Source organism: Argentina silus, assembly GCF_951799395.1.
Source record: "Argentina silus genome assembly, chromosome: 13".
NCBI classification, from domain to species: Eukaryota; Metazoa; Chordata; class Actinopteri; order Argentiniformes; family Argentinidae; genus Argentina; species Argentina silus.
Window position 1 is genome coordinate 10,972,438 of NC_139667.1, and position 13,282 is coordinate 10,985,719.

Sequence of the window (13,282 nt, forward strand, 5' to 3'; positions counted from 1 at the left end):
TAGTGGTCAGACCCCCCCCGGTCTGGTCTGGTCCGGTCCACCATGCCAGCGTCCAGGCCGGGTCGGCTGCGTAGGAAGGGTTGTTCCTTGGCCCGGAGGACCCAGCGCCAGGCTACAGCGGCCTGGAGGCTCCTCTACAGACTGCTGTTCATGGTGAGTTTGAGGCTCCGTGGGATGGACACCACCGCAGAGTCCAGTCGGCACCGTGCAGAGCTTTGATTCTGGGGGGATCTCTGCTTGTTTTGGAAGGTGGTTGATGTTCCATCCGATAGGGAGAAAATCAGCCTCATATTGGGTTGTTTTGCAGCTCAGCAGCCGAGAGAGAGAGACATCGGTTACGAATTAACTCTGAAGTCAGGGTGATGACAAATTGCCCCTTGGTGATTTGTTTGGAGTGTTTGAGTGCTGTAGGGGTTGTTGTTGCATCAGAGAAGAGAACCAGTTTTTCACGGTGTGTGAGAGAAAGAGGGATGACTGGCCTTGCCCTAGGCTAGCTCAGTGAGGGACAGCAGGACCATACAACGTCCGAGGGTGCGCTAATTGGCTTGATCGAATTCAGCCCCCCCCCCTCTATGTTCCCCCTCTAGCATTTCCTCGAGCATTTCCACTTGTATTTCTATCAGCTGAATCAGAGAAAAGCCTGGAGAATTTTTCTGTGTTGTGGAAAATGGGCTCAAGCGTCTAACAGTGAAGAGGAGCTCAAATGTAGGCAGGAGCTGTCAGGCACCTCCAAGATACAGAGGGAGAATTCCCAGCGTTGTCGGATTCGCTTGTCAGTCCCCCCGGTGCCGATGCTTTCTCCCACTTCCGCCGGCTCTTTCTCTCAGCTCTTAATTGGGTTTAGCTGTCAAGCGCACCACGCCAGCTGTGTTGGTGGGATTGGCTGAGGAATGGTGATCCCTGAGTCATGCCTGCGTCTGTCTGTCGATCGATTCTCTCTCTCTCTCCCCATCTCGCTCTCTCCCCTTCTCTCTCCCCATCTCGCTCTCTCCCCTTCTCTCTCTCTCTCTCCCCTTCTCTCTCTCTCTCTCCCCTTCTCTCCCTCCTCAAAGTCACGCTCTGACGCATGTCTTTGCTATTAAGATGAAAAGTCACTGCAGGGAGAATGTGTATATGCGTGCACGTGGTGTTCGTGTGTGTGTTGTCAGTCAGTGTCCCCCCACACACACACAATCACTGTTATCTGTCACAAGGCAGGTCTCTCCCCTGGAGCTTTGATTCATATGTCAACAGCCTTCAACCACATTTTCCTTCTTGATCTGGCAGAAACGTTGACTGTCAATGTTTGTGAGTGGCTTTATCCACTATGTCGGTGTGTACCAGAATGTGTTGGGATAGATGTGTACACTGGAGTCCAGTCAGTGGTGAACTCAGTTCAGTAGAACATCTGTAATGATCCATGTTCATGGTACTCCCACACACAGCCAGTCAGTCCCATTGAGTGCTCTCCCCCTCCACCAGTTAGCATTGAAGCAGCTTTGGCATGGCTGTCTCGTCAGTGTCTATGCTATAATTAGCTAACTGATAAGCTGCTGCAGGCTTCAGAGATGACTTGATTTGTCCTGTGTGTCTGTCTGTCTGTCTGTGTCTGTTTGTGTCTGTCTGTCTGTCTCTCTAGTACATTACACACCGGGCTCAGGCTGGAGTGACTCAGTCAGGCACTGGCTGGGTTGTGCTTAGAGTTGCTGTCTGTTGGGGGCTGTGTATTGATTTGGCATGTGTGTGTGTTGCACTGTTGCTGTGCGAATGTTAGGTGGCTCACTTACATCTAACGATCAACCTCACACAGTCTCTCTCTCTCTCACACACACACACACACACACACACACACACACACACAAGGTGCTGAGCAGCTGTTTTGCTGGCTGTGGTGGCAGCTCTCCCACGGTGCTCTCTTCCTCTGCAATGGAGAGAAGCCTGTTATTACTGGCACTTTAGTGTGTGTGTGTGTGTGTGTGTCTGCACCTGTGCATGTCTGTGCGAGAGTCTGAAGATTATCGCAGCATGTCTAGTGTGATGGTGTCTATATTTGCACTCTAAGTTGCACTACAGACTCTAGGCTACCGTTTAGCTTTGTGTGTTACACAGTGCTGCTTGTAAGTATATGAACCCCTTGTGCAATTATAGATTTTTTTTGTTTTTACCATGAAATCTTTATTTAATCAGAACCAGTCTTTTTTTATCTGACATAACAGGTTTATATTTACCAATTTCATATGTTGGTTTAGAGGAAATCATGCTTGTAGTAGAAAAACTAAATTATAAAGATTAGTGCAGGTGAAAAAATAAGTGAACCCCAAGTTGCATTGGTTAAATCAAGTAGGTAAGTAGAATCAGGTGGGTAAATAATTGGGTACCAAATGAACCAATCAAAGGAGAGATCTTTAGGAAAGAGTTTGGGCGGGACTCTGATAAATAGAGATAAGAAACCTGGTCAGTTTTGTGTTACCCAGTACAAACCTCACACAATTGAGTTCTGTAAGGAGGAATGGGCAAAAATCCCTCAAAACAGATGCCAGAGACTGATTAGTGGCTATTCGAGATGTGTACTCCAAGTTATCGCTGGAGGTGCCACAAGCTATTGATTAAAGAGGTTAACATATTTTTGCACACATGAAATCTGAGTTTTTGTTAAATAAACAATGAAAATATATAATATGTTTTTGTTTGTGTCCTTTATTTGGAATGTCTTTATTATAAATTGGGGTTTAGATAAAAAATAATGATAGTATTGCGTTTGATGGGATACACTAGTTGAATAGAGATAAGTGCTTGTAAGCTTTGTCTGCGCTACCTGCTGTACACACACCAGCGTACATAAGTAGCTAGCGATAGACTGATGTAAATAAGACATTAGCCAAGCTAAGTGGCGTCCCACTGTGTTCTCCATAGGCTCCCTGTCATTCAAAGTGTATAGCACATGCTAAAAGAGGATAGCGTCTTACACTGTGAACAGGGCACTGTGACTATGTTCAGAATAGGCGCTACACTGCACTCGCATGACACACCGATGTGTTTGTAGCAAAGAAACATTTGAGGCTGTGTTTGATTCAGTCTTCAGTGATATGACATCATCATTTGTGTGACGTAATTCATAGGCCTATGATTCTACCATCCTACTCGACAAAGTCACCCTGCATAACTTCATAACCCTGCTGTGGTCTTGGTCCTCACACAAATGAAAGTCCAATGAGTCCCAATGAAATCTCCTATACACCTAACACCTGCCGATTCACACCCACGGTCCCTCACCTGCAGCCTGTCTCTCTCTCTCTATCGCCCCCTACAGAGCGTGGAGACGGTGTGCACGCTGTACCACACCTTCCAGGAGGGCACCGGGGGTCTGATGGACCACCACAAGGACCGCCCGGGGACGGGGATGGGGACGGGGATGGGGGGCGAGCCCACCCTGCTGAGACCCTGCCCCCGACACATGAGCGCCACCGAGAGGCTACGCAAGGTCATCCAGGAGTTGGTGGACACGGAGAAGTCCTACGTCAAGGTGATATGACTAGCTTAGCCTCCTCAGACAGATCCATTCCTGGTTGGATGCTATCGCTAGGCCTATACCTAAATACTCTTCTGTGGCTCATGTCAGTATTTGTGTCCAATGTCTATGGATCTCGTCTACTATAGTTATCATCCAGCCGGTTCCTTCAGATCATCCCGTAGGAAGACATAGAAACAGGACATAGGAGAGGAGCAGACGTGGTCTACTGTAATTCTGTGGAGTCATACAGAGAGCTGTCATGGTTCATTCTCCTCCTCCCTCATCACGTAGAGGAGCACAACCCCCCCCCCCCCCCCCCCCCGCATACTTTAAAGAGCCTCTCTTATGATCTCCTCCTCGTCTCTGCTGATGCCCCACTGATTATCCCAGTCCCCATCTTCTCCTTCTTGCTACCTATTTACCCCCCTTCTCTCTCTCTCCCCCCCCCCCCCCTCCTGTCTGTGGATGGTGATTTGTATTAAGGGGAGGAGGCTGCCTTCCCAGCATCCTCTGTGGCGGCGGCTGTGCGCTGCTGTAGCCATTTGTCCGTGATGTGCTGCGTTGGCTGCAGCGTGTGGCGGCACAGGCCTCGTAAATCAGCCTGATGACAATATCAGCATTAAAGCGCAGGGGGGAGGAGAGAAAAGGGATTTTTTGTTGGGGAGGGAGGGAGGGAGGTGAAAGGTTGATGTCTTTGATGTGGGAGTGGCGTTGCTGTTTGATTCGCTGCCGCTAACTGCTGTCTGTGTATCTCCCTCCCTCCTTCCCCTGGTCTGTCTATCTTTCTCCTCCTGTAGGACCTGAGCTGCTTGTTTGACATCTACCTGAAGCCACTGCAGAACGAGACCTTCCTCACACTGGACGAGGTAGGAGGAGGGGCCAATCAGAGGGTGGGGGAGGGGCCATCAGAGGGTTGGGGAGGAGGGGCTGTCAGATGGAGGGGCAGGGGCTGGATGGAGGGGAGGAGGGGCTGGCTGGAGGGGGGAGGTGGGATAATGTGGGAGAAGAGATGTTCCTCAATGGTACATCATCTCCCCTTCGGTTTTTTTTGTTGACTGGCAAAATTAGCATTCTCCTTCAGTAGCCACGCCGGCCCCCAGATAGGGACAGGCATAAGGACTAACGGAGTAATCCTGATTTTTAGAGATACGCACGTCTTCTCAAATTTTCAACCCAAATCTCCCATTGACATCAATCCACGAGTTACGTTTAAAGTTCAACTAGCACGCGCTTATCTCTAAATTAGCAGTCCTCTCTTAAGTCATTTATGTTCCTCTCCTGGGAGCCAAATGGCAACGGCTAGGGAATGCTAATGAGGTTAGCGTAGCTTAGCGCAACTGAGCGTAGCTGTTTCCACACGGTGTACACAGGACCGTGGCTAAGGAATGCTAATGACCTTAGCGTAGCGGTTCCCACATAGCTTACACAGAGCTGCACTCAGGTTGACCTCAGACTCAGTTCGTCTCCCAGGACACGTCCATCGATACTGAACTGAGCTCCGGGGCAAATTAAAACCCCATTAACGACTGCTGGGACGTGTGGAGGCACAAAGAGCACAAGAAAGTGTCACCCTGAACAGCTTTTAATAAAGGCGTGTGTGTGTTTATGCGTGTGTGTGGGGGGGGGGGGGGGGAGAGAGAGAGAGAAAGTAGGACAGAGAAACATAGATCGTCCCTAAGTGCCCCTCACAATGTAGAGAGAGAGTGGGAGAGAGAATTGAAGTGACTGAGGGATGATAAAGAGAAGGAGACACCTTAGACTGTTTAAGCGACATACCCTCACCTCAGCTGTGTGTGAGTGAGAGTGTGAGTGTATGTGAGTGGGTGGTTAAGAGTGCTCCTGAGTGACAGACGACTGTTGAGAACCAGCTCTCTGTCTGACGAGGCTCCTCCCCTCCCCCCCCCCTCTCTCTCTCCTACCCCAGATGGAGAGTCTGTTTGGCAGCCTGCCGGAGATGCTGGATTTCCAGAGGGTCTTCCTACAGACAATGGAGGAGAAGATCGCCTCCTCACCAGACTTCAGCACCCTGGAGACCCCCGGGCAGTTTAAGGTACGGGGCATCCCCCCCCCTCTCCATATTATATCCCCTTATATCACGTGGCCAGGAGTTTTCCCTGACCACATGACCTGACCAGGAAAAACCTCCCGCCCTACCTTGTCATACAGTGACACAGTATATACAGTATACAGACGTGGAGTGAAAACACCTCCACACACATTACACACAAACACACACACACACACACAAAACACATTCAATGTGTCATTGCTCTCTATTACGATAGATGAGCTACAGTATGCTATGGATGAACTATGAGTGTCCTGTCACACCTTGAGATGGATCTCTTATTGATGAAATGTCACACTTGCATGCATGGCTGACTGACGGCGTGGCCAACGCGTGGGGGGTCTATCGATCTGTGGACATGTTGACTTGGTAAATTGTGTCTTGATAAAAGGCACTGTGCTCAGGGGTTACGGGGGCCTGGAGGCTGGGTGCTTTTAAATGTACTCCCCTGGGATGGGTAGGTGATGGTGCCGGGGTCATGACTTGTACTTGCTACACACTCACTCCATCTCTCTCTCTCTCTCTCTCTCTCTCTCTCTCTCTCTCTCTCTCCCCCTCTCTTCCTCTCACAGAAGCTCCTCTTCTCCCTGGGAGGCTCATTCTTGTACTATGCCGACCACTTCAAGCTGTACAGCGGCTTCTGTGCCAACCACATCAAGGTCCAGAAGGTTCTGGAGAGAGGTACACACATACACACACACACACTTCATACACACACACACACACACACACACTTCAAACGCACACACGCACGTCACAGACACACCACTCACACACACACACTTCAAACGCACACCCCCACAACCCCACTGCCCCTTGCACCTATATTACATCATCCCCAGCACTCAGTATAAATTGCATGCTAGGTTTGGGTCTTTTGGTGAAGCATCAGTAATGCACTTCAGTAAATGTCCGTGAGTGAATCTATTCGCTTGGTAAAAGAGGAGTCGAAACGACGCCACTCCACTTTACATCAACCTCTCCTCATAGCCACTCTCCATCCGTCACCACCTTCTCACACACACACACACACGCAGGAAAATGGCTCCCCTGCGTGCCTAGGAAGGCTGGTTATGAAACAGAGGTGGTTCAGAGACCAGGCTCGCGTGAGAAGTCGCTTTGCCTTGAACCTCAAAACCTGCGATAGTCTCCGGAGTTTAATGCCTAGGCTTTAGCTTCACGGGCTACAGCGAGGCATTGATCCGACACGGAGGAGATCCAGGTTCGAAACCCCGTCTGTCACACTGCAACAGATGCTAATGTCCTATTCTGCTGTGGCAACTCGATGAGAGAAAAATCATAAAACCGCTGACAGGCAGCAAGCGCTAATAATTCTGTGCGTCTCAGTCAGTGAGTCCGTCAGTATATGACGGAATACATAAATGTTGGAGTTAATTTATGCCCGGGACGTTGGCCTGGTTGTGGGTGTTGTGGGCACGCTGCCCAGCGCACGATGAATGAGCCGGAGTGTGTGCCCCGCCCGCTATGGGAGGCAGAAATGGCACCCCTGTGCCTCTTAAAGTCCTCTCATTACAAGCTTTGCACGGGGGTTCCTAGAAGCAGGTAGTGAAATTGAGTTTTAATGGCGTGGAGGAGTGGGGTGGGAGGGAGAGGTGGGGAGGAGACAGAGTCTGGCGAGCAGCAGCTCCGGCAAAGTGAATTGGTTGAATGTGAATTAACCAGAGTAAGAAACGGGCATCGAAAGAATAAATGGTTGCTCTGTTCTGTGTTGAATTACAGTCGTGTGGTTCAGCTCAGGGATATTTAACACAGCGCAGCATATTAACACACCACTGTAGCACTGTCAAGCCCAGCTGAACAGGGGCGGACATTAGAATCCGTGTGTGGGGGTGTCTATCTGTCTCTGTCGGGTTTGTCAGCGCTTCTCATAATTACACATTCTCTCCTTCTCTCTCTCTCTCTCTCTCTCTCCCTCCATTCTGCCTCCATTCTGCCTCCTACGTACCACCTTGCCAGGGCCCGGGCTTTCTCCTCTTCTGCTGCGCTCCAGAGTTTTTCTGTTTACTCGTTTACCCGTTAATTGCCTGCCAATTACTCTGTGAAGTGTCAATGCGGCATGCCTGTTTGCGGCTCAGAGTGAGATAATTAATACCTAATGGCTTCCCTCGATACGCACAGAGAGAGGGCAGAGAGAGACGCGCGCGTCAGAGGGGGGGGGGGGGGGATGTCACCACCTTTTTTTGTCTTAAGGTGTAGAACGTTGTCAGAGTGTGTTGCTAGCTTTACCCGGTGTGTGTGTGTCACCTCTCCTCTCTACAAGCCTCCATGGTGACGCTGTCGTGATTCTCTTGGTTGGTAGTTTTGAATCTGGGCGCTGTTGAGCAGATGGCTCAGCTGCTCTCATGTCAACAATACCATGTTTTACAGTATCTGCAGTGTTGCCATTTTACTGCAGTGGTCATGTAAGGGTGAGGAGTAGCCTCTACTGCCCCCTGGTGGTCGACTACTATTGCACCAACATCAACACACAGTGGTGGGTCTGATAGGAGCACCAGTAGGTACGGTCCTCCAAGCTAGGAGAACTGGAGACTGAAAGCAATGATATGGGCAGAGTTTGTTAATGTCGGTCTAATGTGTGTATTTGTCTGTTGTCTGCAGCGAAGACAGACCGGGCCTTTAAGGAGTTCCTGGACGCCAGGAACCCGACCAAGCAGCACTCGTCCACCCTGGAGTCCTACCTGATCAAGCCTGTGCAGCGGGTGTTGAAGTACCCTCTGCTGCTCAGGGAGCTGGTGTCCCTCACCGACGTAGACAGCGATGAGCATTACCACCTCACGGGTATGTAGATAGCATGTGCACACGCATGTGCGCACACACACACTCACTGAATAGTACACACACACATATTGAACAATACAGAGACTTTTTGAACAGCGCGCACACACACATGCATACATATTGAACAATACAGACACATTTTGAACAGTACACACGCACTTTGAACAGTCCACACACACACTCACACTATGACACCTGACCAGTTATCTAGAATGTTCCTCTCCTGTACCCACAGAGGCCCTGAAGGCCATGGAGAAGGTGGCCAGTCACATCAACGAGATGCAAAAGATCTACGAAGACTACGGCTTTGTTTTTGACCAGCTGGTGGCAGAGCAGAGCGGCCATGAGAAGGAGGTAGCTTACCCTAGCTTACCCTAGCTTACCCTCTACTTCCCTTAGCTGTCAGGCCCAAGATATTAGTCATTCAAATCCATGAGGCGTATCTACAGTATAGTTAGGCTTTTGCATTAGCCTATAGCGTTAGCCAGCATAATATGCTGCTGGCCATGCCCTCTAAAGATTGATATAGGAACATTGTTTGTGGTTGTAAATAGCCATACCGCCCCCCCTTATACATACAGTATATACCAGGCATGTCCTACCCCAATAGACAGCAGTTTGTGGTGAAACTGAACCCCCCCCCCCCCCCCCCCCCCAGTTCTGCCTCGATACTTCATTAGCACTGACTCCATCTGTCCTTCTCTCCCAGGTCACAGAGCTGTCCATGGGAGAATTCCTCATGCATTCCTCTGTCGTCTGGCTCAACCCCCACCCCTCGCTGGGCCGCATGAGAAAGGACCCAGAGCTGACCGTGTTTGGTGAGTCTGAGATACCGCGGCATCCTGGGAAAAAGAGTTCCTTGCCAGCACCGACAGCTCTTGGCGGCCTCTGTCTGGGCTGTCTGTCAAATTCCACATTGACAGAGTCCCAAGTCCCTCTGGCTTTGGCCACATGCGTAGTAAACAGATGTAAATGTAATACAGTTTTAATCAACTGATACATATATTATACGTACGTACATACACACACACACACACACACACACACACACACACACACACTGAACAATACAGACCCATTTTGAACAGTGCACCCACACAAACAAATACTGAACAGTGCACACACACACACACACACTGGACAGTGTACAAACACTCACACACTATAACACCTATAATAACCTATTATATAATAGTTTTAATCAACGGATACACGTATCGTACGTCCACCTCCAGAGTATTTGGCAATGCCACTGAATGATTTTAACCCAACTCACAGGCTAATGAATTGTGCACACGTCAATCTAAAATGCTGTAGTAGTGTTCACGTTCAATAACAGAACGTTGCCATAAGCGGAGGCATGCTTCGTGCCAATGTACCGTAAACTCATATCCAAAACCGCTTCTGAAGGTGTAGATTCTCTGTGTAAATATCTTAATTCGTCTCTGATATCATGTTTTTCTCTCATCAGTATTCAAAAAGGCGGTGATACTCGTCTACAGGGAGAGCAACAAGCTCAAGAAGAAGATGGTGAGTCGTGTCCCTCTTTCGCTTTCAGTTACTCTCATATCGCTTTGATGACAGCTGCAGTAGAGTCTGGAACATCTTTCGTAACATCTCTCTCTCTCTCTCGTGTGTGTGTGTGTGTGTGTGTGTGTGTAGGCTAACCCTCGCTCGGCACACTCCCATGGAGATCAGGACCCCTTCAAGTTCCGTTGGCTCATCCCGCTCTCTGCACTCCAGGTGCGACTGGGCAATGCTGCAGGTGAGCACACACTCGAGCGCGCGCGCGCACACACACACACACACTCTGACGCATACACATCCTCACACAGTCACAATCTAACACATGTACAGACAGCACACACACACACACACACATCCTCACAGTCACGATCTAACACATGTACAGACAACACACACACACACACAGTTCTAGTACTCCCTTTCAACTAGAGAACATATTCACTTAGATACCATCTTCAGTTTTGAAACTATACTTAGACTTTTTGATTAAAAGAATCCTCTTGGTCTCCTAGGCACTGAGACGAGCTGCATCTGGGAGCTGATCCACACTAAGTCTGAACTGGAGGGGCGGCCAGAGACCGTGTTTCAGCTGTGTAGTAGGTAAGAGGAGGCGCTGGGTTCTGATTGTGTGTGTGTGTGTGTCTGTGTGTCTGTTAGATCATGTTTATGTGTGCTGTGTTAGATCGTGTGTGAGAGAGAGAGAGAGAGAGAGAGAGAATAATAAGCTCAGGGCTTGTGAAAGCGTGACACTAAATCCCCCATCTCTCCCTCCCAGTGTTCCAGAGTGTAAGGTAAACATCATCAAAGTGATCCGCTCCATCCTGAGGGAGAACGTGAGGAGGAACATGCGGGGAGACCCCCCAGGAGAGAGGGGGTGTAAGGAGCGCCTCACCCCCATGCGGCGCATCCTGCCCTCCTCTGCCAGGATAGGTGAGTGTCCCTACCCTGTGATCTGGAAGGACTTCACCATGAGAAGGGCTTCGAAAAACATGTTTGAAAAGTAGTTTCAATTGTATATATTCTTAAATATTTACTAGAAATAAAATTATGTTCCGTAGGCGTGCATTTTTTTCGTTTCTGTATTTCAAGTCTTAAAATATACATCTTTATCATGTTTATAACCCCCTAATCGTTTCCAGTAGTGTAGTCAGTGGCAATGTAATCAATTGCTATTGTCAGTGGCAATTATCAGTGAGGATCATGGCCAGAGAGCAGTACCCCTCTCTCCCCCTGACACCCCTCTCTCCTCCACCACCTCTCTCTTCCACCACCCCTCCAGGTTACTCCAGGGGCTTCTGGTTCAAGCAGCCCATGTTGGACCTTCCTGCCCAGGCCGGCACCCTCAAACCTGGCCTGCCCGACTCTGACGAGGGCAGCATGAGCAGCGGCACCCACAGCTCCTCTGGAGGTCCCCTACACTGCCCCCCCTCTGAGCCCAGGACCCTCCCCGCCTGCCAGAGCTGGGCCCGGGGGTCCCGGCGTGGCTCTGTGAAGGAGTCGGACATCTTGAGCGACGAGGACGATGACGAGTTCGGCGAGGCCAGGGGGCGGGGGGGAGGGAGGGGAAAGAGGACAGGGAGCCGAGGGGAGAATGTTGGCTCCCCCACCAGTGCCATCGAGGCCCAGTTCCTCCAGCTGCGGCTCTCGGAGGAGGAGGCCATGGGCCGGGCGCCGGCCCCCTGCGTGCAACCTGAGGGGGCGGAGGTGGACACCCCTGAGAGCCAGCCCAAACAGGTGCTGCGCCACTTCTGTACAATCCAGAGGAAAGGCAGCAGTAGCCTGCGGTGCAGCCAGGGGGCGCCGCTGAGCATGAAGGAGCACAGCCGCTCGCTGGACAGCCAGACGGACGGCGGGGGGGTGGACCTCAACGCTCTGCTGGAGAGGGAGTTCAGCGTGCAGAGTCTGACGTCGGTGGTCAACGAGGACTGTTTCTACGACCCCTCGGACAGTACAGACACCACGGACAACGGTAGTGCCCCCTCCTCATCGTAGGGTCACGTTATGGACACAGACAGACAGACGGGGGGGGGGGGGGCATACCCAGACCAAAACTCTGCCTACTCCCTGTGATAAGGGATGGAAAGTCCCTTCTCCTAGAGTGTGACAGGGTCAGAGACAGTAGTAGGCCTCCCACATGCCTGTTTCTGATGCAGCCCAGGTGTCAGTGGATATTGAGACATGCTTTTCCCCCTGGAGAGACGAGACGACTGCAATGACTCTGCTGAGCACTGCTGCACCACTCGGCCCGCCCCGCCCAGCCCCGCTCTGTCTCTATGCCTCGCTCTCTCTGCCCGGCTCCCCTCCTCAAGGGGTGCATCTAAATACTCTCAAGTGGCATCCTCCCCTTCTCATCTTCTCTCCAATTATTATTGATTAGCAATAAAGTTTCTGTTTTAATTCTATTGATTTCATCTGGACTGGTCGAAAAGATCGATTTTAAGATGGGTCAAAGTAATGTGATGAATGCACACACAGGGATTTTGTTGTTACCTGTCCAGTTCATTAACATCAGTGTCTGTGAAGGAGGCAAGGAGAGCATCCATATAATAAGCCACTGGAGATTATTGAGACACAGCCTAAGAGCTTCCTGATTGGAGGAAGGCTCAGAATGATTGACAGGACAGACAGACATTGATTTTATCGCGACTGCCTTGCTGTACTGTATTTGTGCACTAAGTACACTGTTTGCCTATATTTGAGACATACTTTTTTTATTTGTACATCATGGAGTTTTTAAAGCAATTTTTATTTATTGATATGTTTCATTTGTTATTGCTTAACAAAGCAAATAATGGGGTTACGGCTTGAATTGTTGAAGGGAGTTTGAAGAATCAGGAAAAAAAGATTTGCAATACAGTGTGAAGTAATTTTTCACCTTCTTTCTAAATGTATTGACTAGGAGTATGGTTGTCATTCTCCCAAGATTGTAGCTTCAAATGTACACATAGGCATTGTCAAAATAAAACGGCATGATTTAATTGAAAGAATGTGTTGTCAACTTATCCTGGAGAAGATTTTTGCAGCTCCCATGCTCAATGTTTCTTTTCTATGTTTCTATGTGTATATAATTTTTCTTTGAGTAGTTGTGCTGTAAATGAATTTGACACCTTTATATTCTTACACATACTTGACATTGTACAGGTAGACATGGCTGTAAGATGCAATAAATACGGTGTCTGATACTAGAGTGGTTTGGAGATATTTTTGTTAAGGTACTTATTAACTGATGCATATTGAATATGATGGTGAGGTACGATACAGTATCAGACAACTCCACCACCACATAATACTCTGTTCCCCTCCACTGTAAAACATGCCTTTAATGCTAGCATACCAATGAATGTGAACGCCCCGTTTTCTTATGGAATTGTTTTATAAATAAAACTTTTTATCTGTGA

At 49.4% G+C, this 13,282-nt stretch overlaps 1 protein-coding gene across 2 annotated transcripts in view; it reads left to right on the plus strand.

The window, feature by feature from the left end:
- Window positions 1-13,278, plus strand: part of tiam2a (TIAM Rac1 associated GEF 2a) — a 57,639-nt gene extending 44,361 nt beyond the window's left edge. For both annotated transcript variants that reach the window (XM_083683665.1, XM_083683666.1), the window contains 12 exons: window positions 3,290-3,502; window positions 4,288-4,356; window positions 5,415-5,540; window positions 6,131-6,239; window positions 8,178-8,357; window positions 8,593-8,711; window positions 9,067-9,175; window positions 9,829-9,887; window positions 10,020-10,122; window positions 10,397-10,484; window positions 10,660-10,814; window positions 11,164-13,278. In XM_083683665.1, coding sequence (XP_083539791.1) covers window positions 3,290-3,502; window positions 4,288-4,356; window positions 5,415-5,540; window positions 6,131-6,239; window positions 8,178-8,357; window positions 8,593-8,711; window positions 9,067-9,175; window positions 9,829-9,887; window positions 10,020-10,122; window positions 10,397-10,484; window positions 10,660-10,814; window positions 11,164-11,876 — 2,043 coding nt within the window. In that variant the 3' untranslated portion in view covers window positions 11,877-13,278. The remainder of the gene's footprint in view (window positions 1-3,289; window positions 3,503-4,287; window positions 4,357-5,414; window positions 5,541-6,130; window positions 6,240-8,177; window positions 8,358-8,592; window positions 8,712-9,066; window positions 9,176-9,828; window positions 9,888-10,019; window positions 10,123-10,396; window positions 10,485-10,659; window positions 10,815-11,163) is intronic.
- The last annotated feature ends 4 nt before the right edge of the window (window positions 13,279-13,282 follow it).